The following is a 26787-nucleotide window of genomic DNA, read 5'->3' on the forward strand; positions in this document are numbered from 1 at the left end:
CCATAGTTTATCATTATTTAATACAGATTTCACTTTTTAAGACTTCATGTACTTTCCCTTCCTGGTAGGGTACCTACTTGTTCGTTGGCTTTCGATGGTTTCTACGTATTAATTAATCATCTTTTTATTTTAAACCAAATCAATGATTTTTTTTTAACGTCTTTCTCCTCCTACACACCCTTGAACAAAACTGGAATTTTTTGCACCAAATCTATATTCTACAGTCTCAGTCTATTCACCTAATTTTGTAGAATGCAAGGATAAAATAATAAAAAGGGGGATGAGGTGAAGGCCATAAAACCCAGCATGGTAGAATGCCAGTTCTAATACAGTTTCGTCATGTTTTAACGGCCACATTCCCTAAAGCGTTAAACAAAAATGGCGAAATAGCTAATTTCATAAATGCCTCAAGAACAAACGCTACCCAATTGCTCCATTTGATAATGTATTTTTTCACTCCATGTAATACATCTTTTGCACATGATAAAGCAAAAATAACAGGAGGCATCTGAAGATGTAAGAAATATATTGTGACCCTATCCCAACTGTGGGCTTTGAATGTACGTCAAAGGAAAATTCAGACCGGGGTTCTCAAACGCAAATGCTTCTCGGGGCTTGGCAACTAAGGAAAACACCAGACTGCGTAGAGACGTCTTACGGCTGAAAGTGCTGCCTGCTGCTCCCACCCCAGAGGGGACTGCAGTCTCAGACACAGTGGTGGGCACGACGGAGTGGTGGTGGCCGGATCCCCAGTGTCTCGAGAAATACCGGGCGCAAAGACTTTCAAGTACCCATCCTCTATCCTAAACTATTGCTCAATGTTTTCACCACCGCACAGACCTAAATAAGTATGTCTGCAAGTTGGAAATAGTTCTGGTGGTCACTACCTGGATAACTCTGCTTACCAGAAAATTAACAGAAAATCTCCAAGAAGAGGCATGTTTGCTGGGTATTTACCTGTGAGCTCCCTTTTTATGTTGGGAAGGTTGGCTGGGCAGGAGTTGCTGATGGTAAGGCCTGGGGGTGGCAGGCCTTGATTTCCATAAAGGTCAATCAGGTTTCCAGAGACAGGTAACTGGAGAGAGAAAGAGAGTAACAGAAATGAACTGTGGAACAATTCCTAAGTTATTCAGCTAAAACCCATGTCCTATTCTGGACTTCATTCAAAAGAAATGGTTTGATGTAAAAAAAAATATTTTTTAACATGGGAAAACATGAGATGTTTACTCTTTCACTCATTCACAGATACATGGTCTCCTTAGTGGGTTCCTCTTAGAGACAGGAAAGGAGGCAGAATCTCACACCCATAAAACCACTGTACTACCCAGCTTATAGGTTTATTCTGAGCCAAAGGAGACAAAGGATAACGTGACAAACTCACTATCTAGCACATCTAGTAGCTTATAGTAGATATTCGGTAAATGTTGATTATTATTATAAGCAGGGTTTTCTACGGCATGGCTTTGTCACCAAATCAAGTTTTTCATCAAAGTCAATTTTCTTCCTTCCTTCTCTTCCTCTCTCCCTTCTTTTCTCTCTCTCTCTATAAAGAAAAGCAATGAAAAGTGTTCTCTTATTGGAAAAGAAATGGTTTCCTTACTGCTAAAAAGCTATGTTCCTTGAAACTGAAATCTTTCACAAAGCCACAAGAGGGAGCCCACTGACTTTCATAAAAGAGGAAAGCCTTACACTTTAAAAAAAAAAAAAAGAAAAAGAAAAAAAAATATGAAAGAAATATTTAGCCTTTCCAAACTAGCTTAAGAGTACTTGTCTCTTGTTCTGAATTGAATATGTTCAAGCAGTGAACCTGTTTTTTTCCAGACAATGACTTCCCCTTGCCACATATGCATTTCCCTGTAACCTGTTCACTGCCCTGAGTTTGATGCACCCATTTTTGTAGATGAAAGAGATCCAAGACACTTCCTCTTGCCACTCCCTGAAATAAAGTTCTAAATATTAATTGCTGGGAAATAGTTAAATGACCTCGCTGTTTCCATGGCAGAAACTTCTCATTTCTGGCTTAACGCAAATGATTTCTGTAACTATTATTACCGGGTGAGACTTTATGTCATTCAGCCCTTCGCTTACTTGATTATACACTCTGAATTTTACTCTACACCTGAGAAAAGTAAATTTAGATAGCACTTAAGTGTGATTAAAATGTTTAGTAACCAAGAGGTACCTGGTAAAGGCTGTACTACAGTAAAGCACATTTCATTCTTTCAAATAACCACTAACATACAGATGAAATTATACCATGAAATAAAGATAGAATCAAATGTACTTCCCCTCAGTGGTCGCCATCAGCCATCATATTCCTATCATGGCTTCTAAATAAACACCCTATGAACTAAACCCCTAGCTGGATAGGGGAGGGTTGTGCATATAGCACAAGGTATTTTCCAACAGGTTAATATGACATTTATTCTAATATGATTGGCGTTGGGGGCAGGTAGCACAGACAGATCAACAGAGCACATCTCTCTCCTCCACTCAGTCTTTTGCTCCTTTGTGAAGACAGCATCTAAATTACGTATATAAAATGGATTACACATATCTCACTATACATATACACATGAACAATGCATTGTGCTAACGTAAAATGCCCTTGAATTACATTTCAAGGGTCTCTAGCTAAGGAACTGATTAAAAAAAAGTGACTTTGATTATTAGCTGTCATTTCACTTAGTGGTATATTTATACGAAATAGGTCACCTTCCCAGGGTCAGCCTTGGCCTGTGTGTGTTTTATTCTTGTCCAACTTAATACAGCAAAGTGAAAGGTGCTCAAATGTCTCAATACAGCACTGTAGAGTCAGAGAGTCAAAACTTATAAAGCTGGTATGACATCTGGTAACTCTTCTAGATTCCAAAGTTTTACCCTCCTATCCTTCTGGAATTTCAGATTTGGAAAGAACTACCAGGTATGAATATATCAAGATGTGACTTCAGATTCAATGCAATGCCACAAGCTAAAACAACTGTTTTGATGGCTCGAGAAATATATATCATATGTGTTCTGCTTCATATGCAAATTGTATGCAAAACATGCAATTGTGTTATGGTAATTTGTTAGGGATAAATAATAGGCAAGTGATAAATACACTAGCTTTTTTTATTAATAAATTTATTCTTTATTTATTTATTGGCTGTGTTGGGTCTTTGTTGCTGCAAACTGGCTTTCTCTAGTTGCGGCGAGTGGAGGCTACTCTTCGTTGCGGTGCACGGGCTCCTCATTGCCGTGGCTTTGCTTGTTGCGCACCACAGGCTCTAGGCGCGTGGGCTTCAGTAATTGTGGTACATGGGCTCAACAGTTGTGGTGCACGGGCTTAGTTGCTCTGCGGCATGTGGGATCTTCCTGGAGCTGGGATCGAATCCGTGTCCCCTGCATTGGCAGGTGGATTCTTAACCACTGCGCCACCTAGGTAGTTCAATACACTAGGTTTTTAAAAAAAAACAACCCCTCTAAGTCATCACTGGATCTATATTAAACAGATATTTTCTATTATAAGCTTCTCCAGGACAAGAATATATTTTCTAACCACACCCTAGAGGAAGATGCTATGTGTACATATACTTAGTAAATGCAGACTCACAGAAAGAGAAAAAGAGGGTGAAAGAATCAAAAACTGGGAATGAGACAGAGACAAAGACACAAGGGGCAGGATGGAAACAGAAAGAGAGAGACACAAACACAAAATGGGGAGAGAGATGAATAGACAAGTGGGGTGGAAGTAGGGGGAACCCAGAAAGAAGTGGATTGGGAAGGGGTTAAAACCTACAGAGAAGACTGCCTGAACTGACAGCAGTGCTGACGAAAAAGAGAGATGAATTAAAATCTCTATAGCAAGACGCCTTATCTGGCACTCTACTGAGGTCAAATATCATTACTTCCAGTTGAAAAAGCAGCTTATAACCCTCTGGAGAGTTCTCTAAAAGATGTCCCGCTTCAGCTGCTTTCCTAATACTTGCCGGTTAGGAGTGGGCAGTGTATAGCCTGCTGGAATATTTTGCTGGGGAAAATTTAATTTTGTGGGCGCCTACTCCGAGCTAGGCACAGAAGTAGAAAGGCACTTTGTGCAGCTTATCTTGCTGACTTTACAGAAAGGACAGTCAAGGTTCTTGCTGTGCCTGAGTGGAGGTTTTTGATAGGAGGTTCACATCGCATGTTATAGTATTTGGGGGGGCGGGATCAACCTGCGGATAATAACCAATTAGAAACTGCAATTTTCAATTAATCTCCAGCTGAACCAGAGCAAAAAAAAACCCAGTTGCTCACTAACCAAGTGTGGATACTCAAATTTACAAATTAACAGTGCAGTCACTTACAGCCTGGGCTTGGGAGTCAGAGATCTGCTTAGAACCTGCCTATCACGAACATGCTACGTGATATTTTCTCTGAGGTGAGATTCCCTCTTTGAAAAGTAGCATTCATATCACCCATCTCACTGGGTTTTGTAAAAAGTAAAGAAGATAAAGTAGGTGACACAGAGTACCTGCTTCTTAAGTGACGGATAAACTGCTATGTGTAGTAATATAGTTTTCTGGAAAGTACTGTATTCCCAGTCTACAGTTTTTGGACAGTCAAGCTAATTTTCACTTTGATTAACAAAACTATCTGCCATGTCAATTGCCAAGCATCCTGCTGATCATTGCACCAATTTATCAGACTGCAATGCAGATCTAAGCACAGAAATCAGGGGATCTGCAGGACTACAGTGACCACTCACTATCCTAAATCTTCTCCATGGGAGGTGATTTTGCCCCTTTGCCCCGGGAGACATTTGTCAATGTCTAGAGACATTTTTGGTTGCCGCAGTGGGATGGCAAGGTGCGGATAGCATCTAGTGGGTATAAGCCAGGGATTCTGTTAAACATCCTACAATGGTCAGGACAGTCTCCATAACAAAGAATTATCCATCCCAAATGTCAACAGGATCAAGGTTGAAAGATTCTGCTCTAAATGATGGCTTATGTTCTTTGTATTAATGACTGTTTCTTGTTGATGCTACTCAAAGGGAGGCTGATTAAAATAAGATGGCTTTCTAATTAAAAGTTAGTCTCCTAGCCATGCAAATTTAAGAAACGATTCTGCGGTTCCCCTTCTGAATTAGAAAAATCCCCTCATAAACACAGGTAACATCATAATTAGGTCAAAGTGACACCTTTGGAGCTAAGGAAGAGGAAGAGGCATCTTCTGTTAACATGGATATATTGTCACTCTGCTGGCTTTTTATCCAGCACATTAACCTGATGGACAAGATTTCACTTCCAGTGCATGAGCTACAGTGTGTATAATGGACAGATGAAAGCCACAGTCTTCATTAGGACAAATAAAGAGAAGGTAGACATGTGGGTATGTGCCCTAAACTTGGTCTGAATCAAGTTCTTCAATGTTCTATTCCACCAAAAGGAATATTTTTCCAAGTAAATGATAATTGTAAAATATTATTATTTCTTTCACTCTGGATGGTCCCCTTCTCTGAATATCAATTGAGTACTGTTAGCACAAGTAAACTGGGACTTTTATTCTTTGTTTGTCATGGTACAAGAAGGCCCTTGTGCTCTCAGAATAGTTATTTCTAGACTCCAATTCCCTTAGGATAGTTTCCTCTCTAAGTGTTCCTTCCACTTTATTTTTTAAAGTAGTTTACTTGAAATAGACCATGTCAAAGAATCAAACAAAAAGGAAAAAATGCCCAACATAAAGAACATTAAGTTTAAACCTCACTATGGGAAAAAAAAATTAAAACATTAGTAAGTGGTAGTGGCTTTGTTATTTAATTTTGACAGCTAAGACCCAGATTTATCATGAATAAGAGCTAGTAACTAACATTTAGTGAAAGCATATTAGGCAGGACTGTCCTAAATGTTTTTTTGAAGATTAACTCATAATTTTCACACAGATTCTACTGTTTTAGGTGCTATTACTATGCCCATTTTCCAGAGAAGGAAAGTGAGGCAGAGACGACAAATAACTCCCTCCAGAGTATGTACTGAACTCAGATGTCTGGCTCAGAGTCTGTGTTTCTAACCTCTACGTTATAGTGTCTTTCTGCCAGTAGTAAAATGCTGAAATAGTTCGTTGTGGGAAAGCTCTGATACGGGGGAACACAAAAGAGACATGGATACTGGGACAAAGTCAGCGACTCCTGAGGGTGGCTGCAGGTTACTCCTCTCCTGACTGGGAATTAATTAAAGTCTGCCTGGGGGTTCTTTCCTACCTGGGAATTCCCCCAAGGTGGCCTCTCTGCTTCTGAATTATCCCTCTCCATTCAAGGTCTGAAGTGGTCTCCTTTTCGAAGCTTGTGAGCCCAATGAGACCAGGAAGGAGGCCTGATTCATTTGCATCCATAGCACCTCACCCAGCACTGGTCACATATGAGGCATTTAATAAATGCTAAGTCAATCTTAAAATGAGTTAAGGAGCAATCGGATAACGAAGGACTAGGATGTCTACTCTAATGCAGACTGACCAAGGAGACATGGATATTCAGTCTAAAGGTCATGTCTTCAGAAGGGTTGTCACGAGGACAAGTTCTCCACGAGGCAAACTGGGGCCCACATCTAGAATTCACAGAGAGACTCACTATGAGAAATATTTCCATTATCGAGTATGATATTCTAACGTAGCTCTTGACATATTACAGGTGCTGAGTGAACATCACCTGGATGAAATACTATCAAAATTATTTGAAACTATTGATACAATAAATTACGCTTAATAATTTAGATATCGTTGCGTACAAATTACGTTTCCAGTGCTAAGTGCTGTACATACTTGAGATGACCATGTGAGGTAGAAACAATGATCAGTCCCATTTTACAGATGGGGAAATGGAGGACTTTAAGAAGCTAAGTAACGTGCAAGGGCAGACAGTAAGTGGCAGACTCAGGATTTGAAACCAGGTCTGATCATAAATCTTCAACTCCCGACCATTGTGCTTTACTGCTTCACTTGTGAGTGAGTACATATTTTTCACTGGAGGCTTTCAAGAAGCCGAATGTCTGATATTTTGGTGGGGAATACAAAGGATGTTCAAGGGGGAGATTAACGCATTGAGTACTAGGATGGATCAGGTGACATCCAAGGTCCTCACCATTGGGAAAAAATTAAAAAAGGAATGATTTTTAAAAATCATGCCAATTCTACAGTCCTCGAGTGTGCTCAGGTATCCACTTGATGCCACGGGAAAAATGACCATCCTCATTAGCAAAGTTCTTCTTTTTTTTTTTTTAATATTTATTTGTGTATTTGGTTGCAACAGATCGTAATTGCAGCTCGCTGGCTCCTCAGTTGCGGCCTGTGAACTCTTAGTGTGACATGCATCCCTGACCATGGATCGAACCCAGGCCCCCTGCATCGGGAACATAGAGTCTTACCCACTGTGCCACCAGGGAAGTCCCAGCAAAGTTCTTCTGAGATGACTGGGCCATTGCTAATTAGTGCTGCTGGGGCATCGGGTATATTTATAAATTCCCTAGTGCAAGCTCCCCCAAGGTTTTTGCTTCTGTTCATCCTAGGATTTTGACTGCTGACAAGCACAGTCTGCCTCACGAGATGCACAAAGTTGGAAGCAAGAGTGTTCCACAGAAACCAACCAAGGGCTCAAAGAGGGTGGGAAGAGTTTGGCACGGAAACATTTATCAGAAAGAATATTTAGTTCTTTCAAAATGAGGGGGTGAGTTAAAATGGGTAGTATATTGACAAAACTAAGGATCTTAGAAGAAGCTTAGGGGTTTCAAGGGGGCTCCTTACCTCTCAAGACTTCAAGTAAGTGACTGGATCAAGATAGAAAAGAAAACAACTATAAAAATTTGGTTTTCTAGGGATTTTGGTATAAATAAGAGCTATCATATTCCCTTGCCAAGGAAATTTATTATTGGAATTTAGTCTTTAAAACTTTTGTGTGTGTCTGTGGTAAAAAAAACACATGACCTAAAATTTACCATCTTAACTATTTTTATCGGGTTGGCCAAAAAGTTTGTTCAGGTTTTTCCAGAAAATCGCAAACAAACTTTTTGGCCAACCCAATTAAGTGTACAGTTCCATTGTATTAAGTATATTCATGTGGTTGGGCAATGCGTCTCCAGAACTTTTTCGTCTTGCAAATCCGAATCTCTATAACCATTAACAACAACTCCCTTTCACCCCCTTACACCACCATGGAAGTTAGTATTTTAAAGAGTAATTACCAAAGAATATGATAGTCTCATGGCATCTCTTACATAGAAAACGGGAAAGGATGGGACAAGGCATGCAGAGATGTACCGAGGAGTCCTGGCTCTGACACACCTGAGCTGTGTAATCTAGGGCAACACAAGCTAACCTTTCCTAACCCTAAAACGGAGGGCAATGATACCATCCCAACACAACCCAAGGAATTCCTGAAGGGACGAATAAGACAGAAATGGAAGGAGGGAAAGAAAATAAACTCTACAGGCAAGGCTCCAAATTGCAGAGAGGAATAAGTAACAGAGAAGAGCAAACATGACCCCTGGTTAATTAACTAAATTGCAATAAACTTGCTGCTGGAAAAGGGTAATTTGAATTTCATTCTATCACCTGTGAATAGTAAGGGATCACCCTTAAAAAGGGCATTAACTTTTCAGGCCAACTAGAAAACCACTGTAAATAACACAATCCACAGTATTTCCCTTGGCAGCATCGTACTAAGTTGGGCATCAGATGTCAAGGGGAGTTGGAAGATCTAACGTGCTATTGAAAGTGGACTTGGACTCCAGGGAACCCGGAGCATCATCATGGGGTTACTGAGAAACTCATGAGAAATTCTTAATTTCTGATGTCTAAGTCATTTGTTTGTGATCCTGAGATACTTCTCTGCCTCATTACAATAAATTTCTCAATGAATCACTTGCAAAGATAAACTGAAAATTCAGGAAAAAGGAGAAAAGGCTGGAAATAATGTCTCGAGATTTTCTTTTAGAAAAAATGTCACCAGTACCGTATTTGCCATTTGCAAGGCAGGGTCCATCAAGCCCAGGATTTCTTCATTATAACTTGATTCCAGGCTAATGATGTCATCGATTACATCATCCATCTGAAGGAAAAAGGCAGTGGAAGAGAGACAGATATAAGCACAAACTGTGCAAAGCAACCCAGAAAGAAACTCATGGTCTTTCCTGACCCAAAGCAGTAACATTCTTTAGTTAGATTCTAAGAGGTAACTGTCCTCTTCCTCCCCAAATAAGAACACTATTGAAGAACATTAACACTAATGGGTGATGAGGATGACATATGCAACCAGCACTCAGTGATTACTAGGTGCCAGACACTGGGCTTAGGGATTTTTATAGGCTGATTTATCCTGACAATAACCCTATCAGGGTAGGTGCTATTATTATAGCAATTTTCCAGGTGAGATATATGAGAAGCAACTTGCCCAAAGTCATACACCGAAGAAGGGTTAGAGCCACAGTCTGAACCATGCTCTCAACTTTTATGCAAAACTACCTGCTCTAAACAGGAAAGATGAACCAGGAAACTTCATCTTGAATGACAGCTGCCTCTTCCTTTTTTCCTCTAAAGACTATGTTCTGTACATTTCCCACACTCTCCTTAGAGTAAAAAACCACAGATGGCAATTCAGCCCTTTGTTCCCACAAGGGTGTGTGGGGCACTTGGCTTCCAGGCCACTGGGTAGCCCTGCACCAACCTTACAATGACTTGTAAAATAAGTTTCTCCTAGTACAACTGCCAGTGCGCTTGGTACTCCCACAGGAGTACACCAGGACGGGGTTATCATTACAGCTGTGGAGCTGACATTCCCTCTAGATCAATTTTATTCCTGTAGTACCAAAACATCAGTTATGATAATAAACAACAGTGATTACATGTGCATTGCAGCAGTTGCAAAGACAAGTCTGTGAAAACATTTCTTCGCAAACATCTTATATATTTGAGCTACTTGGTATGTGAGTGCACACATGCTTGGGTCTTAATAGTGCTTCACAAGTACACAATGAAATCTCAGAACTCAGAGGGATGCTCCTTTGTGTCTTTTTGCCATTTCTAATTAAAGAATACAGGCTGCAACATCATGGTGCTTGTCAGAATCTTGGTTCTCCCACTTTCTGGATTGGGGTAATGCCCTTAATCTTTAAGAGCCTCAGTGTGCCAATCTGTAAAATGGGGTTAATAAACTCACAGCCTTATTGGATTCTTGTGAGATTTCAGGACAAACCATATAAAGTGCTCACAGTGCCAAGAATGCACTAAACATTCAGCAAATGAGTGGCATTAAGTGACCCCTGAGAAGAATAACTGGAGATCAGTTTTGAATAACTGTCAGCACACTGTTTCCTTTCTGGGTACACCAGTTGCATCTGTTTTGTTTGTTTTTAAGAGATGATTTTCCAAATGAGTTGGGAAACTGGAAACTGGGCCAGAAGATTTATGACCAACATTTCTTTGTAAATTTTTAATTTTATTTTTAGGGAAATGAAATTAGTGGGCTTGGTGAGAGAGAATTTTTAAAATAATTTTTTCTCTTATGAAAAGTCATACATGTTGATAAAAGGCAGTAGAGAAAAGCAAAAAAAAAAAAAACCCAGAATTTTTTGTTGCTTATTCTTCTTTCTCTTCTATATATATACATTTAAAACATATAAATATATTAATAAATGGATGTAGCACGATTTATATATCCATTAAATAGGATGTCATAGAAGAACTTTTCATTACTTGGGAAAATATCCATGAATTATCATTAAATGAATAAACAAAGCTTCAAAATATATTTCCCAAGAGATTCCATTTTATAAAACAGTATCTAGATCTCACACATATACACATATTGGTTTTACAAATATCCTGTCAAAGTTGCTAACCTATAAATTTGTATCACATATTTTGATGATGGTATCTAAATGAAGTACAGCAGTTTACATTCTATTTTATTAAAATTTATGTATTTTAAGCACTGTTTAATGACTTACAGCAACTCAGGGAAAAATGCACTTTAAGTATCATTTCCCTAGTGATTTTTTTAATAATGAGACATTATGAAGAAAATAGCCCTGTTCATAGCTTTCTCAATTAAAAAAAAAAAATCAATGGGGGAAAAAAAACCCTTAAGTCATCAGGAAGGTGTGATTAGCCACAAATGTAGATCCTCATTACAAAGTGTTACATCCTTGGGCTGTGGAGTCATTCAGTACCTGCATGCACGACGCTCGTGAATGCGTGTTCATACTTGGGCATTCGCTCTCCGCTCTGTTTTGCTCTTCAAACTTATAAAATCCCTGCAAAAACACAAGCAAAATCAGCCTATGACTTTGATTTGCAAATGACTTTTCAATGACATATTCACACGAGGCCGATAGTGCGGCAACAAAACGAACTAAAGCTTTCCGATAAAGTGGAATCTGACCGAGAAACGAAATAATGAAGGAAGAACTTCCATCAAATCAGCTTGACAGATGACAAACAAGGACAGAGAAGAATAAGATGGTTGGTTTGGGCAAAAGGGAAGAGACTTAGTCCCTCTAGAAATTAAAATCAACCAAACTTCAGAAGAATCACCTCTGAAATCACATGAACATTTCAGAGGACAATCTCCATTAAAACGAAGCTTATCATCTCATAAGTTGGAAATAACAGAGTTAAATCACAGCTCTCCTGTTGGCTATGCTTCAAATTTTGATGCAATAACTAGCTTGAGGTATGTTTGAGTCTTGTCTCCAACCCAGCCTTCACAAAAAGCAGGTTTCACCAGCAGCGGCAATTTTATGAGGAAACTGAATTCACCCAGGAAGGAAATCTTTGCTTTTCTGTTAGACGCTCATGTGCTATATTCTTCCAATCCAGTCATGCACACTCTGTGCTTTTTTATTCCCTTTCCAGCCCAGGGAGAAATAAAAATAATATTCCAGACATTCACAACAAGCGGAACTTCTAAACCGCCTGTCCGACACCTTTTCTATTTTTACTCTCTCTTTTCCACCTTCCCTTCTCTCCCTGCATTTTCACTGCTCTGGAAACGGAAAGGCATGGAAGAAAACACTCAGCTAACGAAGCGGAAATGGGGTGGGAGGAAAAGCGTCCTTGCTTCCAGGTTCCGCTCCGAGGGGGCCAGGTCCCCCATCAGAAGCCATAACCCAATAATCCAGTGACGGTGACAGGGAGAAGACGCTGGAGGGTGACAGCTAGAATGGGGACTCTGCGACAATGGCCAGCGAAGGTGGCCACACTGTGGACGGAGGAGGGTCCACAGCCAAGTGCGGGAGGGAGATCCAACAGACAGTCATTCAGTGTAAGAAAAAGGAGAGGGGAGGAGACATGAATTACCTCTTTTTCACAGTTGGAGTTAAGTGTAAGCATAGCCATGGGGCTGTTGGGTGCGCTGCTCCCCGGCACTGGTGGCATGACATGGTCGCCAGGCTGGTTTGGACATGGCAAGCTCAGGACTTGGTTGGCATGTTTATTTGCTAAAGTGGTAGAAAGGTACTGCTTTACCTGCTGCCTTTGGGCTTGCTGTATGTGGTACTTGGTGGGGTTTTCGAGGTGGGTCTGCACCTGAACATAGCCACAGAGGGAAAAGAAGAGAGCGCTGTTATTGGTGAGTTTCGGACAGCTCTTCTTTCAGGCGCAAGCATGAGACGGGCCAGTCCACTAACAGAATAGATTATTAAGCCCCTGTTAGGTACCAGGCACTGTGCTGATGGATTTTGATATTACTGAAGTTTAAAGGCTAACTCTTAGGATTTGGGGTAATACTCTGCCCTGTTTCATTTCCCTGCTAATTAATGGTCCATCTCTTTAAAACCTTGTACCCTTCTTCTCATGTCTAATAACTAAAAATTTGCAACTATCTGTAGGGCAAAAATTTCCCCCACACACCTGAAAGAGTTTATTAAGATCAAAACAATAATCTAGAAGAAGGCACATAACTGGATTTATTTCAGTTTTCTTTGGCAAACATAATAGCTTTCTGTTAAAAGCAACAGCCACAACAACAAAACCCTCCTTAAGAAACAACTGTAAAACGGTTGTAGAATATAAACAGAAATATTCTGATAATTAAATCAACCAGTTGTGGAGTAATTCCCCCCCTCCACTTTATTTTCATTTGGACATGATTATTCAACATTTTAATTAAGATCTTAAACTCAACATAAAAAGCAATTCCACACTAAGCAGTTTCTTTCAAACACATAACACTTCTACGTATGTGTTTTTAAAGGCATGAATATTAAGCCACCAGGATTATTTTTCCCTTCTTTCTTATAGACATTAATAGAGAATAAGAAGCTTTTAAAAAAAAATTAATGATACTCAATTTAGTCACTTTTTCCTTGATAAACACAATTTAATCTTACGAGCTACGAACAGGAGCTGATGGAGAGAGCATAGCCATGCACCGGGGGAAAAAATTCTACTAATAGTTACTTTGTTCAAAATTACATTGAATTACTGCTATGGTATCAAACAATAAACATTAAATGGGAAGACATGTACTTACTGGAAACTATGTGTCTACTACAATAACATGAAAAGGTGAGACATAATTTATTGATTACATTCCAGAGACTGAATATAAGAATAAAGCTCACCTGATAATGATTATATTCTAGCATTTCCAGCATAACCACGTTTTAGGTGGCCCCAATCCAACGAGAAACGGTAGACTATTCACTCCCTCTACTTTCTGTAATTCTGATTCGTAGACCGGCATAGAGAAAGCACTATAAACAAGGTATCCCGAGACACCACCGGAAACTTTATCACAGCAGCTCTCCTTATAATAACCTAAGCTAATTAGTTATGCATGTAAAAAAAAAAAGTTCACACAAAGGGCTTCTTTTTTTTTGGAAGCCCTACGAGTTTGCTCTTAAATATTGATATCAACCCCCCCTCTACCTCACCCAGCTTGACGTCATGCTTTTTTTTCATAAATATAAAAGAACCTTTTTAAGGGATGAGCTATCAAAGTCAAACTCACTGTCAGATCAAGGCCAATTCACTATTCATCTTTAGTTCCAGTAGTATTAATAGACAATGCTATTTCTCTTTCAGCAATAGGTTAAAAGCTAGATGCCCTCTTTGGAGAACATTGCCTAAAAGCTACACATAAGACTTTTCTAATGGCCGAATAACTCAGCCCCTTCCAAATGCAAAAAGAGTGTCTTTTAGTATGGGGGAGTCTCTGATGAACTTTCAAGTTCAGTAGCCTCATCCTGCATCCTGGTCTCAACGTGCGTCTTATTCTTAGCTGGATAGATATATAAATTTCCTACTGACCTTGTATCAGGAAGAGGAGGAGATATTCTAAATAGAAAAGGAAAAATACATACATACACAGGGGCAGTTTGGGATATATATTTTTGTGGAAACTAAGAAATACACTTCTCTCCAATTTAATCCTCAAATTAGGAAGCATAAAATTTTTCACTAAAAATCTTTTAATCTTGGGCTAGAGAAGAACAAGAGTTATCATATACACAACTGGTATATATTTACTCATGTATTCATTCCATTATTTACTGTTGTTATGTGCGAAACACTGTGCAAGGCACAGAATACACATTGCAAGCAAGTACAAATAGTTGCCAACTTCATGACACTGGGAGTACGGGCAGAGGCAAAGGAAGAAAAAAGGCAAACAGATATCTATCTGAAAATTATGATAAAGGTTGATATGCACTGCTGAAATGATGAGATATTTTCAGCATAAGGATTTGAAGTTCAATAATTCCGTCCAAATGCCCAGGATAATGAAGTCCTTTAGCTGACAATCTCAAATTGTTTCAAATGACTGATCTAACATGCACACAGAGGTTCGCAGAGACATTTTAAGTTTCATAAAGGGTACAGACACGATAATGATGAGGACAATAGACATTACTAAAATAAACATAAAATGAGGGCAATGGGTGTAATGTGCTTATTTCACTATTACACTTAAAAAAGAAAGGGCTGCACATTTAAAAATAAATGTTAATTCACTGGCAGATCCTTATTCTTTAATGAATCAGAATTTTAAGCTTTAGTAAAGAAAAAAGCAACTTCTATTTGGCCTTGTCAGTGAGGTCTTTACTACAACCAGATTGGGGTAGTCAGAGTGGGATGTATTTTTGCCCTTTTACTGTCAGTGTTTTTTTAAGTAAGTTGAGAACTTTAAGTTATATAAGGCTACAAACACTATGGAGAAGACAGAACATCCCCAGATATCTCCAATCCAAACACCTAAAACAGGTAACATAAATGAGGTCATGATCTGTGGGGTGTAATAGGGAGTGGTGAGGTCTGTGGCAAACTAGAGGGCACATGTTTCACCTAAAAGGAACAGCTCACATAATCTGCAAGTGACTGTGGCCATATGGAAAAACCATTCCAGTCTAGCTAGATCTTCTAATTTTTCAATTTAGCTGGCATCTGAATTTGTTTTTTAAATGAAATCTCCCAGATTACAAAAATGACACCCAATTTTTGATTTTTCATATTGTAGAAGACAAATCAAACACATTTGTTGGCTGGACTTAGCCCATAAGACAGTAGAACGTGATCTCTGCTCTACACTGTCCACGAGGAGAATCCACCTATCTCCTTTTCCAGGGGTGGGGGATGGAAGGGGCTAGGTTCTGAGCAGTTAGTTCCTCTTCTGAGAAGTTAGCATCAAATTCAGGCATTCCTGGTGCTTCTCTGAGAGGCATATCACGCCTGACAGCATAGTCAGCAGAAGAATTAAGAATTCAAAACCTGGGTTCAAATTCAGACTTTGCAACTTACTACTGTTATGACCTCATGAAAGTTATTAACCTTTCCAGGCCTTTGTCACCTCATGTGCTCAATGGGAATGATAATAAAACCTGCCTCTTAGGGACTTCCCGGGTGGCGCAGTGGTTAAGAATCCACCTGAGAATGCAGGGGACACTGGTTCGAGCCCTGGTCTGGGAAGATCTCACATGCCACGGAGCAACTAAGCCCGTGAGCCACAACTACTGAGCCTATGTGCCACAACTACTGAAGCCTGCATGCCTAGAGCCCGTGCTCCACAACAAAAGAAGCCACCACCACGAGAAGCCCGTGCACCACAACGAAGAGCAGCCCCTGCTTGCCACAACTAGAGAAAGCCTGCACACAGCAACGAAGACCCAATGGAGCCAATAAATAAATGAATAAATAAATAAATGAATAAATAAATAAAATAACCTGGCTCTTAGAGGTGTTTTCAGCATTAAATGTAATCATGACTCTACCAATCATGACTCTACCAGGCTTAGCAACCTATCTCAAAAAGCATTTCTCAAACTTGCTTTTTTGTCTTAGGACCCTTTTAAACTCTTTGAAATTCTTGTGTTTATGTGGGTTATATCTATTCATATTTATCATCTTAGGAATTAAAACTAAGAAACTTTTAAAACACAATGTTACCCACTAGCACATAGTCCACTGGCCATTAGAACAATGACATTTTAACACATCATGTAGCCTCTGTAAAACTTTTCAATATACAGTCATCCCTCAGAATCCATGGGGATGGGTTTCAAGATCTCTGTAGATGGCAAAACCCACAGATGCTCAACTCCTTAATATAAAATGGCAGAGTACTGTACTCCAGATACAAGCACAAAAAAAAGGAAAATTACATCTTGGTATTATTATGGAAGCAGTTTTGACCTGGTAGAACTGTAGGAGTCTTGGAGACCCCCAGGGCTCTCTGATGACACTCTGAGAAGCGCTGATCAGGAAAAGTTAGTACTGTAACATTATCTTTACCCCATCGTAGCCATGCCATTCCCTACTGTGTGTCAGCGGTATGTGAGACAACCTCTTGCTTCCTTCACATCCAAAAGACGCTGGAGGAAAACACTAATTGCCCTAACTTCTCATAGCATTATTATGAGGTTCTATACTACAGTCCTTTGAATATTTTAAAAGCTGTATAAATATAATGTTCTGTCTTCAACCATCCTAAACCATAGCTTTTTAGTTAGTGACTTCCCTTTCATTAATTTTTAGGTAGCCAAACAAGCATGCAAATGAAAACATGTGGCATTAAACATCTGCATGACTTCCTGACAATTTTTGCACATTTTTGACCTTTGAACCAACTATATTATAGAATTCGGGTACCAAAAGTTGGGTATTGCTCAGCACTAGAAGTACAGAGCACAAAATAAAGCTGGAATACTTCCTACTCTAACGAAAAACAGTATTTTATTGACATAACTTATAGTTCACATAAATAATGTATTTTAGCTATCTGGATCAAGGGCAAAAATCCACTGGCTTTGAAACTTCTCTTTCTTGTTACTACTACTATCTTTTTGCCCTTTTTCCTTTCTTCATTCAGATCCTGAATTGATAGCAAAAGGATCAGAATGAAACACCTTCTGTCACAGTTTAGCTTCACTTCCCAGGTGACACTGACAGGTTATTTTCCATCAGTTTCACTAAAGAGATCCTGGAGCGCATCAGTGTTAAGACAGTGCCTGCAGATACTATCAAATTGGCTGACAAAAGAATTCACAGGAGGGGAAAAAAGTCCCCATCTGATGTTCACTTTCCTTCTATTCCCTCTATTATTTTAAACCAGAATAAAAATAAAATTGAGTGAAGATTCCCATAATCCTTTTAGTTTATAATTGATTTTACTTTTTTAACAAGTCAACAAAGTGTTTAGATTTCTCATTTTGTGTTTAGAGAGAGAATGTGTTATTTTGTTCAGTTAGTTAAAGAAAGAGTAAAAAGGATTATAATTCAATCAATTGCTATCCACTACCACTCCCAAACCACTATTCTTCTCACACTTTTTTTTAAAGGACAATGTTCAGAGACGGTCAATGATGCAATCACCATCCCTGAGAAAATGATGAAACAGAGAAAGCTACCTTTCTAAAATGATTTGAGCAAAGTCTTGCCCAGGGTCACATCTGAGAGGTGCCAAGATTCTTCTCAGTCCCACAATTATAATATTACCACAAAAGAAAATACCAGTCCGAAACACGTTCTCACTCAGTCACATCTGCTGTGCAACCTGTACAAAGGTCTCCTTAACAAAAAAGAAGGACAACAAGGATACAAATCCTGACCTGAGATGCGAAGAATCAAAATCATATGCAGACAAATAATAAATGCTGGAAAAGGGTGTGGAGAAAAAGAACCCTCCTACACTTTTGATGGGAATGTAAATTGGTGTTGACACCATGGAGAATAGCATGGAGGCTTCCCCCAAAACTAACAGCAGAGTTGCCATATGATCCAGCAATCCCACTGCTGGGCATATATCCATAAAAGACAAAAACTCTAACTTGAAAAGATACATGCACCCCAATGTTTAAAGCAGCACTATTTACAATAGCACTATTTACAATAGTCAACACATGGAAGCAACCTAAATGTCCATCAACAGATGAATGGATAAAGCAGATACTATGTATATACACAATGGAATATTACTCAGGCATTAAAAAGAATAAAATAATGCCATAGGCAGCAACATGGATAGACCTAGAGTTTATCATACTAAGTAAGTCAGACAGAGAAAGACAAATAGCATATGATACCATTTATATGAGGAATCTAAAAAAACGATACAAATGAGCATATTTACAAAACATAAAACAGACTCTCAGACATATGAAACAAATTTTTGGTTGCAAAGGGAAAAGTTGGATTGGGGGGGAAATTAGGAGTTTGGGATTAACAGATACACATTACTATGTATGAAACAGATAAACAACAAGGTCCTACTGCACAGCACAGGGAATTACATTCAATATCTTGTAATAATCTATAAGGGAAAAGAATCTGAAGAACAATAGATATATACATATGTATAACAATCACTTTGCTGTACAACTGAAACTAATACAGCACTATAAATCAACTATATTTCAATTAAAAAAATCATATGCAAACAAAAAGCAAAAAAATGAACACTTAAATACAGGAAAGTCAGAAGTGACCAAGGTTGATATGCCCGGGTCCTTTTCCCTATTATGGGGATCTGCCCACCAGCCCAATCAGGCTTGCTCCCTGTTTTTGTACAGCCTATAAACTAAGAATAGATTTTACATTTTTAAATGGTTGAAAACCATCAAAAGAAGAATGATATTTCATAATACATGAGAATTCTATGAAATCCAAATTTCAGTGTCCATAAATAAAGTTTCCTTGGCACACAGCCCCGTCCGTTCGTTTACATGTTGTCCACGGCTGCTCCCACACTACAGCAGCAGAGCCCACGAAGCCCCCACACTCTAAAATAGCTACTATCTGGATTTTTACAGAAAATGTCAATCCCTGCTCTGTAAGAAAGTTTTACCAATCTAGAATCGAGCTTTCCTATTATGTTGAAGCTTTAGCAAGGTTTGAAGAATGAGGTGATTTTTCTAAAGTGAAATAGTATATGGATAAATAATTTTACAGTTGTTTTTCCATATAACTGGACATAAGAACACAGGATATGCTCAGTCATCTCCATTTTAAAGGTTAAAAACAAACAAAAAACACAAAACAAACAAAGAAACAAGAAAACCAGCAACTCTAAAAAGAAAAGTTAAAAGGCTTGCCAGAGTTAGAAATCAAACCAAGGTCCCCACCATCCTGTGGCCCGTAGCAAATGATGGAACCTCCACAGCTGATCAGTGTCCATCTAGGGCCTTAACTGAGTGGAGAGAGAAAGATAACACCGTGTAAATTCAGAGGTGTACTCCCATATCCTACGTGTGCACGGACAAATAAGCACCAGTTTATATCGCATTGTTCTTGGTCTGCATAATTTCACACCACTTTCGGTCATACTATTTTGTAGGCTCCCTGAATTCACAGAAGATGAGTTGTAAAGGTGTACAAAAGGAAAGCAAAGCAAATCTATTTTTCTAAAATTTTGATGTTATAATAGAATAGAGTAGACTGGCCCTACCAAAAGTTTCTAGCAGGCCTCTTATCCTTAACTAATTAATGACCTATAAAAGTGTGCTTACTATAAACTGCAAGGTGGACATGCTTTGCGTTTAGGACAAACAACATTTAGCAGCCTCAAAAAAAAAAAGTACCATTGTAAGAAAACTCCTACTACACATATTATTTGCTCTCTCAGACTAAAATAAGCCAAAGGTCTGAGTATAAAAAGAACATCAAGTTTTTATCTCAGCCAAATAGAAATATGTAAGGTTAAAGAGCAGTAGCTGTCTGCCTGCAGAGTATTTATAGTCCCAGGTTAAAAACACCACTTACAGAATCAAATTCCTATGAGAGAAGCAGCAAGACCCAATAAAGTTAATCCATTATGCATTTTAAGAGAAAACAATGCATTTACAGGGCCTGCATCCTGAGGATCATACCAGCCACTGTGCTCGGGTATGTCAAACTAAGTAGCAAGATTCTTTAAAACATAGAAAACAGAATTAGCATTCATTCACTCACAATTGTCTACCATGTACCTGATGCTGTGCATTTTATACTCACTCCTAGCTTAGGTCAATTCAAAATAAAACTAAGAAATCACTAGGATAGCTTATCAGGTATTCTTGAAAGCCTCTTCTCACAATTTTTAAAAATCTTATGATGACAACTGATTGAATATAGAAGGACCTATAGACTCTTCAGATTTTCATAGTTTTAACCTCTTAAATTTTGAGTTGTTACCATCAGAGAGTGTACCTAATCGTCCTCTTGCGGAATACAGAAAGAACTAAATACAGGATTGGCTGCAAGCCTTAATGTCTATATAAATCTTCTGGGATCGTGTTAAGTGCTGTGTGATTCTGTAGGTCTGGGGTAGGGCCCAAGATCCTGCATTTCTAATAAGCTCCCAAGGGATACCCACCCTGCTGGTCCACAAACCATACCACACCTTGAGTGCAAGGCTTTAATACGCTTTCACCTGGACTTCTGTTCCCATCAAAAGAGTTATATCTTCACCATTCACCAAATACTATCTGAGTACCAACCAGATATCAGGCAACGGTCTTCATCTTACACAGGCTGTTTGGGGCAAGCCTCAGCCAGAAGGTGACATTTAAGCACAGACCTGAAGTTGGAGAAGAGAATGAGCCAGGCAGGTGAGTGGGAAGAAAAATCCAGCAAAGTACAAGAGTCCTCAGGTGTGCACAAGCCTCCCACATTCAGGGAACAGCAAGGAGGCTCTTCACACACATTCTTTCCTTGGCTGCTTCTTGACCGCACTCACCTGGTTTTCCTCCTGCCTCTTTCATCATTTCTTCTCAATGGCCTTTGCTAGTTTTCGCCACTTCTCTCCCTCTTAAATGTCAGAGCGCCTCAAGGCTCAGAGTTTGATTTCCTCTCTCTGCACGCACAACCATGGTGATCTAAACCAGGTTCCTGGATTTAAACACCCTGTTTAGATGTCCTGAACTCCACACTCATCTCCACCTACCTACTCCATTGGGAGGACGGCAGACATCTCAAACTTAAAGGGTCCATCCTCCCCTCCCAATTAGCTCCGCCCATGGTCCTCTCCCTCTTCGTAGATGGCAACCCCATTCTTCCATTAGGTTGAAACATAGGAAATTAACCCAAAAATGACCTTGGTCTGGTTCAACCAAGTTGCTCATTTCCAAAACCTTGGTCGTCTTTGATTCATTTCTTTCCTTCATACCCTACATCCAATCCTTCAAGAAGTACTGGCTTCTTTTTCAGAATATATCCCCAATTTAAATAATTTCACCATCTTTACTGTTACCGCTTGATCCAGGCCACCATCATTTCTCACTTGGATGACTGAAAGCTTCTTGACTCTTCCACCTACTTCTATCTTTGTTCTCTTGCAGCCTATGTTCAATACACTGTGTGATCCTTGTAAAATATGTCGGATTATGTCACTCCTCTGCAAAAAGAACCCCTCTGTAATGGCTCCCCAGAAAAAACAAACTACTTAAAATGGCCTCCAGGTCCCTAAACCAGACCTACCCATGGAACTTGTTAGAAATGTACATTCTCGGGCCCCACCCCAAAGCTAACAAATCAGAACTCCTGGGTGAGGATCAGAAATACACATTTTAACAAGCTCTCCAGGTAGATTCTTACGCACAGCAAAGTTTGAAGACTCCCGCCCACTGTGCGCCTTTCCCCCTCTACCCTGGGGTCATGACCTCTCTGATTTTATCTCCCACAACCATCCTAAGAATTTAGAAACCCCAACCCCCACCCTGCCAGTGCGCTCCATCCCCATGCCCTGCTCTCCTTTGTCCAGAACATGGCCTGGCACATAGTAGGAGCTCACCAAATATTTGGAGAATCAATGACTGAATGGAGGCAGTGTGGCTGAAATGCATGAATGAGCAGGGAGACCAGAAACTAAGGACAGAGGGTCAGATTGCACTGCAGGGCCTTGTACAGGTTGCGGGCTAGGGTCCTGCAACCTCTGGAAATGTCCTGAGGAGATGGAGAAGTGGTAGACCCTCACACTTCCTGATGAATTCAGAAAGCTCTGGAGGTAATGTCTCCAAGTCAGGCAGCTGATTCACAGTGTACCTCTCTAATCTGAGTTATAAAGCTTCTTTTTCTCTGAGGGCAGACCCAATGGTTGCCAACTCTTACAGCTCTCATCCATGATGCTTAGGGCCAGGAGCCCGGAGATTTGCCTTCATCGCTAAACTGTAGACCCCTGATAACTCACAGTTAAAGCAGAAGTCCTCAAGCTGGTGGCCCATGGACACAGTTCAAGGTATGGTTTATTGGTCTACAGAGTACTTAATTAAAAACTGGGAGTTTTCATACTAAAATTTGGATTTCTGGTTTCTCTGGGTAAAACAGATGATCCAGCAACAATGAACCACCTTCTAGTGGGCAAGCAGGGGGCAGAGTTGAGAAGCAGCTTCCCTTCTTTGATGGGACACATGTTCTTCGTTTTGCTACATTCCTACCCGTCCTCATTCTGACACTGACAGCTGGTCTGATTTACTCATTAATCTGCCTGACTTCTGAAGGCATCTAAATTGGCAAACCCTGCCTTACCCTTTCACACTCCACATTCCAGGGGGTGGTTCCAAATCTGATGGACTGATGGCGGCATGAGTGGGATTAGAATAGGCCGCACTAGATGAACAATCTCATGTGAGGTGAGAAAATGACATACGTTGATGTAAACTTTTAAAAGGTACACACATGTTCATCCAGCAATTCATACTGTCAAGAACTTTTCTAAGGAAATCATCAGATATGAGGGCAAAGATGTAAGAACACTGAGGTCCATTAGAGCATTACTTAAAACAGTAGTGGGCATATTACCACCCTACAGCCCGTTGCCTGTTTTTGTAAATAATGTTTTATTGGGACACAGCCACACCCATTCATTTACACATTAGTCTACGCCTGCTTTCAAGCTATTACAATACTACAGCAGAGTTGAGTAACAGACCTTATACACTCCAAAGCCTAAAATATTTACTATCTGGCCCTTTATAGAACGTGTGGCAACCGTTAATCTCTAATAACAAAATATTGGAAATAAATATCTAATAGAAAGCAATGCATTCAATTAATCATGAGGGCGCTATGTAAGTTAAAGGTTCCCCAACCTCAGCACGACTGACCCTACGGCCAGGTACTTGGTGTAGGGTTGCATGAATATTATAGAGCTGGGTCCCCAACCCCCAGGCCTCAGACGAGTACCAGTCTGCGGCCTGTTAGGAACCAGGCCGCACAGCAGGAGGTGAGCTTTGGGCCAGCGAGGAAAGCTTCATCTGCTCTTCCCCATTGTTCACATTACCGCCTGAATCCCACCCCCTACCCCCAGTCCATGGAAAAACTGTCTTCCACGAAACCAGTCCCTGGGCCAAAAAGGTGGGGGACCGCTGTATGATAGGATATTTAGCCGCATCCTTGGTCTCGACCCAGCAGATGCCAGTAGCACCTTCCCCCCAAAGCCAGTTTTGACAACCAAAAATGTCTCCAACATTCCAAATCTCCTTGGGGCAGGGAGGGCAATTGCCCCCATATGGATGGATACAATACAGTCAATGAATCCATATTGTATAAAACTATTTAATGAGGGGGAAAGTTCCTCATGGAAGTAGGAACACAAAGCAGGTTAGAACCATGACATACACTGTGACCCTAAACGGACGTAAAAATGTTCATATATATGCATATGCACCCACACACACACACAAAAGCGTTACAAATTATTCAGCAAAAATCTTCATCATGACTGTCACAGGATGATGAAATTACAGGTGACTGTTACCTTAGTGGTTCTTTTTAATATTTTTTTTATAATTTATATGGCACTAATTTTGTAATTAAAAAAAATCTACAAATTCCACAAAAATTAAAGTCTGTGGATCTGGACAAATAAAAATATATTCAGGCAGAATTCCTCTATTGAAAATTGTTAAAACCACAAATAAACCCAGGAAGTTGTTATACAATGATGAAATCTGCCCCATTTCAATTTTTTCTTTAAATACTGGATCAGTTTAAGAAGACCCTGTTATTTATTAAATCGTTGGTCTAACATTCAAGCCCAGATAGTTTGAGTTTGTACAATGTTTCATACATTGTATGGTTTTGTAAAGGGCTGCAATTACGTGGTTCCGTGGTACCCTTATAATAATAGCTCATTGTAAAGACTGTCCAGTTCTCCCCCCTTCCTGATGGGAGCTGTGAGTGCAGCATTCCACGTGCTATAACTTTTTTATGTGCCCCAGTTTAGCACGGCTTCAGAATTGCAGACGCCTTTTTGTTTCAGCACTTCCCCCCCAAAATGCCCCTATTGTTTGCAGTTTATTGGGTATTAGAGATCATTATCGCACTGGCAGCAAAACTTCTTTTCATAAGGACAGACACTCTTAAGAAACTGGCAGTGGTCAAGTCAGAGATGAAAACATTGCCCTGGGCCTAAGCAAAAGGTCAGTCAGAAATGAGAACCGAATGCCGCTGGTTTGAAGGTCAAGTCCACACGAGCTGAAAACTGGCAAAAAGCAGCTGCCTCATAATAACACAGAATTCAGGGCCTAGATCATGAGACTGAGGGGTCCTGCTGGTGTTTGAGGAAATACATTGTCTTGGACAATTCCTAAGACGTGTGGCATAGATTATGTGATAATGAAATTCCAGTCTGGAATGCACAACGCCAACAATAGCAGTAGCAGCTCACCAGTGCTTTCCGACTGAGAGTTTTACATGCAGGTACATCATAACTACCCCACTGAACACCCCAGTCATTCACTCAACCAGCATTTACGGAGGAGGCACCGAGGATACAGCAGCCACTAAAGCAGAGCTCCTGACCCCACAAAAGCCATACTGAAGCTGGGGAAGCAGAGACAAACACGATGGCAACACATCCACAAAGAAAGAAGGACTTCATATCCTGACATAAGTGCAATGCAGAAAAGATAAGAAAGAAAGACACTGGGAGAGAAGAAGGCTACTGTGCAGTGGGGACATTCCAGCTGAAACTCAGAAGATGCGAAGAAGCCAGGTATACTGAGAATCAGAAGAGCTTAAATCCTGAACTGGAAGTAGCTTGGCACCTTGGAAGAACAAGAATGACATTAATAACCGAGCCAGTGGGGCTGGAGCAGTGACCAGGTCAGCACATACACTGAGAGAGGTGGTCCGGGCCAGATGTTATGGAGCTTTGTAGGCTGCAGAAAGGAATCTGATTTTTCTTCTTTCCTACTTATAAGAAGCCTTTGGGAGGTTCCAAGCAGAGAAGTGACAAGACCTGATGTACATTTGTAAAATATCACTCTGCGGTTGATGTGGTTGGGAAGGAACAGTGGACACAGGAGGAACAATTAGGAGGCTCCTGTAGCTACATATATGAGAGTTGATGATGCACTTGGATATGATATGTATGCTACTAGCTCTTATCTCTGGCTGCTTCTTGGCTTCCATTAAATCTAGATTGAAAATAGCACATATGGTAAAGGACTTTTTTACACTATGCTCTGAAATGTCTCACACCAACACCAAGCAGTAATTATAGATGATGTACAGGGTTGTAAAATACCCCATGTATACTCGCTTGGAACACACAAGCTAATAAGTGTATGGCCAACTGTCAGAGTGCAACGGGAAGAGGCAGCTTTGTCTTGTTAGTATCTGGCTAGAATTTCAGATATCTGACCTCAAATCCTAAGCAAGTTGCTTAAACGCTTTGAACCTCAGTTTTCTATCTGTAAAAAGGGATCGTGGATACTACCTACTCCTAGTAGCTGCTCATCTTGTTCATTAGTTTAAGTGATAGAATGCATGAAAAGTACTTAGCATGTAGTAAATGCTCAATAAATTAATAATGCTATCTATTATTGTTAGTCCTGAATTTTTTGTTTTCATACTCAAGTAGATCAGTGTTAGATCAATTGGCTCATTCATCTCAAAAAAAAAAAAAAAAAAAAAAGCCACCTTGAAGAAGTGGAGAGGGCAAAAAGGAGGGGGGCAGTTCAGCCTCTTTCAGGTATCCTTTTATTTTTTTCTCTTTGGTTGACTCAAGTATCACAGACGGATGCCAAAGTTAAGAGTAAAAGGGGAGAAACAAGAATCGTAGAGCATGGGACATTTGCTGGCTGGAGTATCACACAGAAGACTATGTGAAATCTTTTCTCTCCCACTTCCAATGGAGCTAGCTCAGCTAGTTATTCTTAATCTGGGCCGTAGGGAAAGTAGAAACTCCTGAAAATTGTATGCAAACTTCTGACTGCATTTTTCTAGGAAGAGGTCTAACATATTGAAACATTTAGAGATGAAATTGCATGCAGAATTTGCAGATAAAAGGGAGATATATACAGGAAACAAGATGAGCCATGAGTTGATAACTGTTGAAGCTGACTGATGAGTATATGAGGG

At 39.9% G+C, this 26787-nt stretch overlaps 1 protein-coding gene across 14 annotated transcripts in view; it reads right to left on the reverse strand.

Moving 5' to 3' along the window:
* Positions 1-26787, reverse strand: part of MITF (melanocyte inducing transcription factor) — a 215059-nt gene that overhangs the window by 16394 nt on the left and 171878 nt on the right. For 9 of the 14 annotated variants that reach the window (XM_057705482.1, XM_057705480.1, XM_057705481.1 and 6 more), the window contains 4 exons: positions 12310-12537; positions 11181-11264; positions 8966-9061; positions 958-1075 (listed from right to left, as the gene is read on the reverse strand). In XM_057705482.1, the coding sequence (XP_057561465.1) occupies positions 958-1075; positions 8966-9061; positions 11181-11264; positions 12310-12537 (526 nt within the window). Of the gene's footprint in view, positions 1-957; positions 1076-8965; positions 9062-11180; positions 11265-12309; positions 12538-13574; positions 13741-26787 lie in introns of those variants that run through there. The other 5 variants (XM_057705486.1, XM_057705492.1, XM_057705491.1 and 2 more) reach the window with 5 other exon arrangements.

This window comes from Hippopotamus amphibius, chromosome 13 (assembly GCF_030028045.1).
Source record: "Hippopotamus amphibius kiboko isolate mHipAmp2 chromosome 13, mHipAmp2.hap2, whole genome shotgun sequence".
Taxonomy (NCBI): domain Eukaryota; kingdom Metazoa; phylum Chordata; class Mammalia; order Artiodactyla; family Hippopotamidae; genus Hippopotamus; species Hippopotamus amphibius.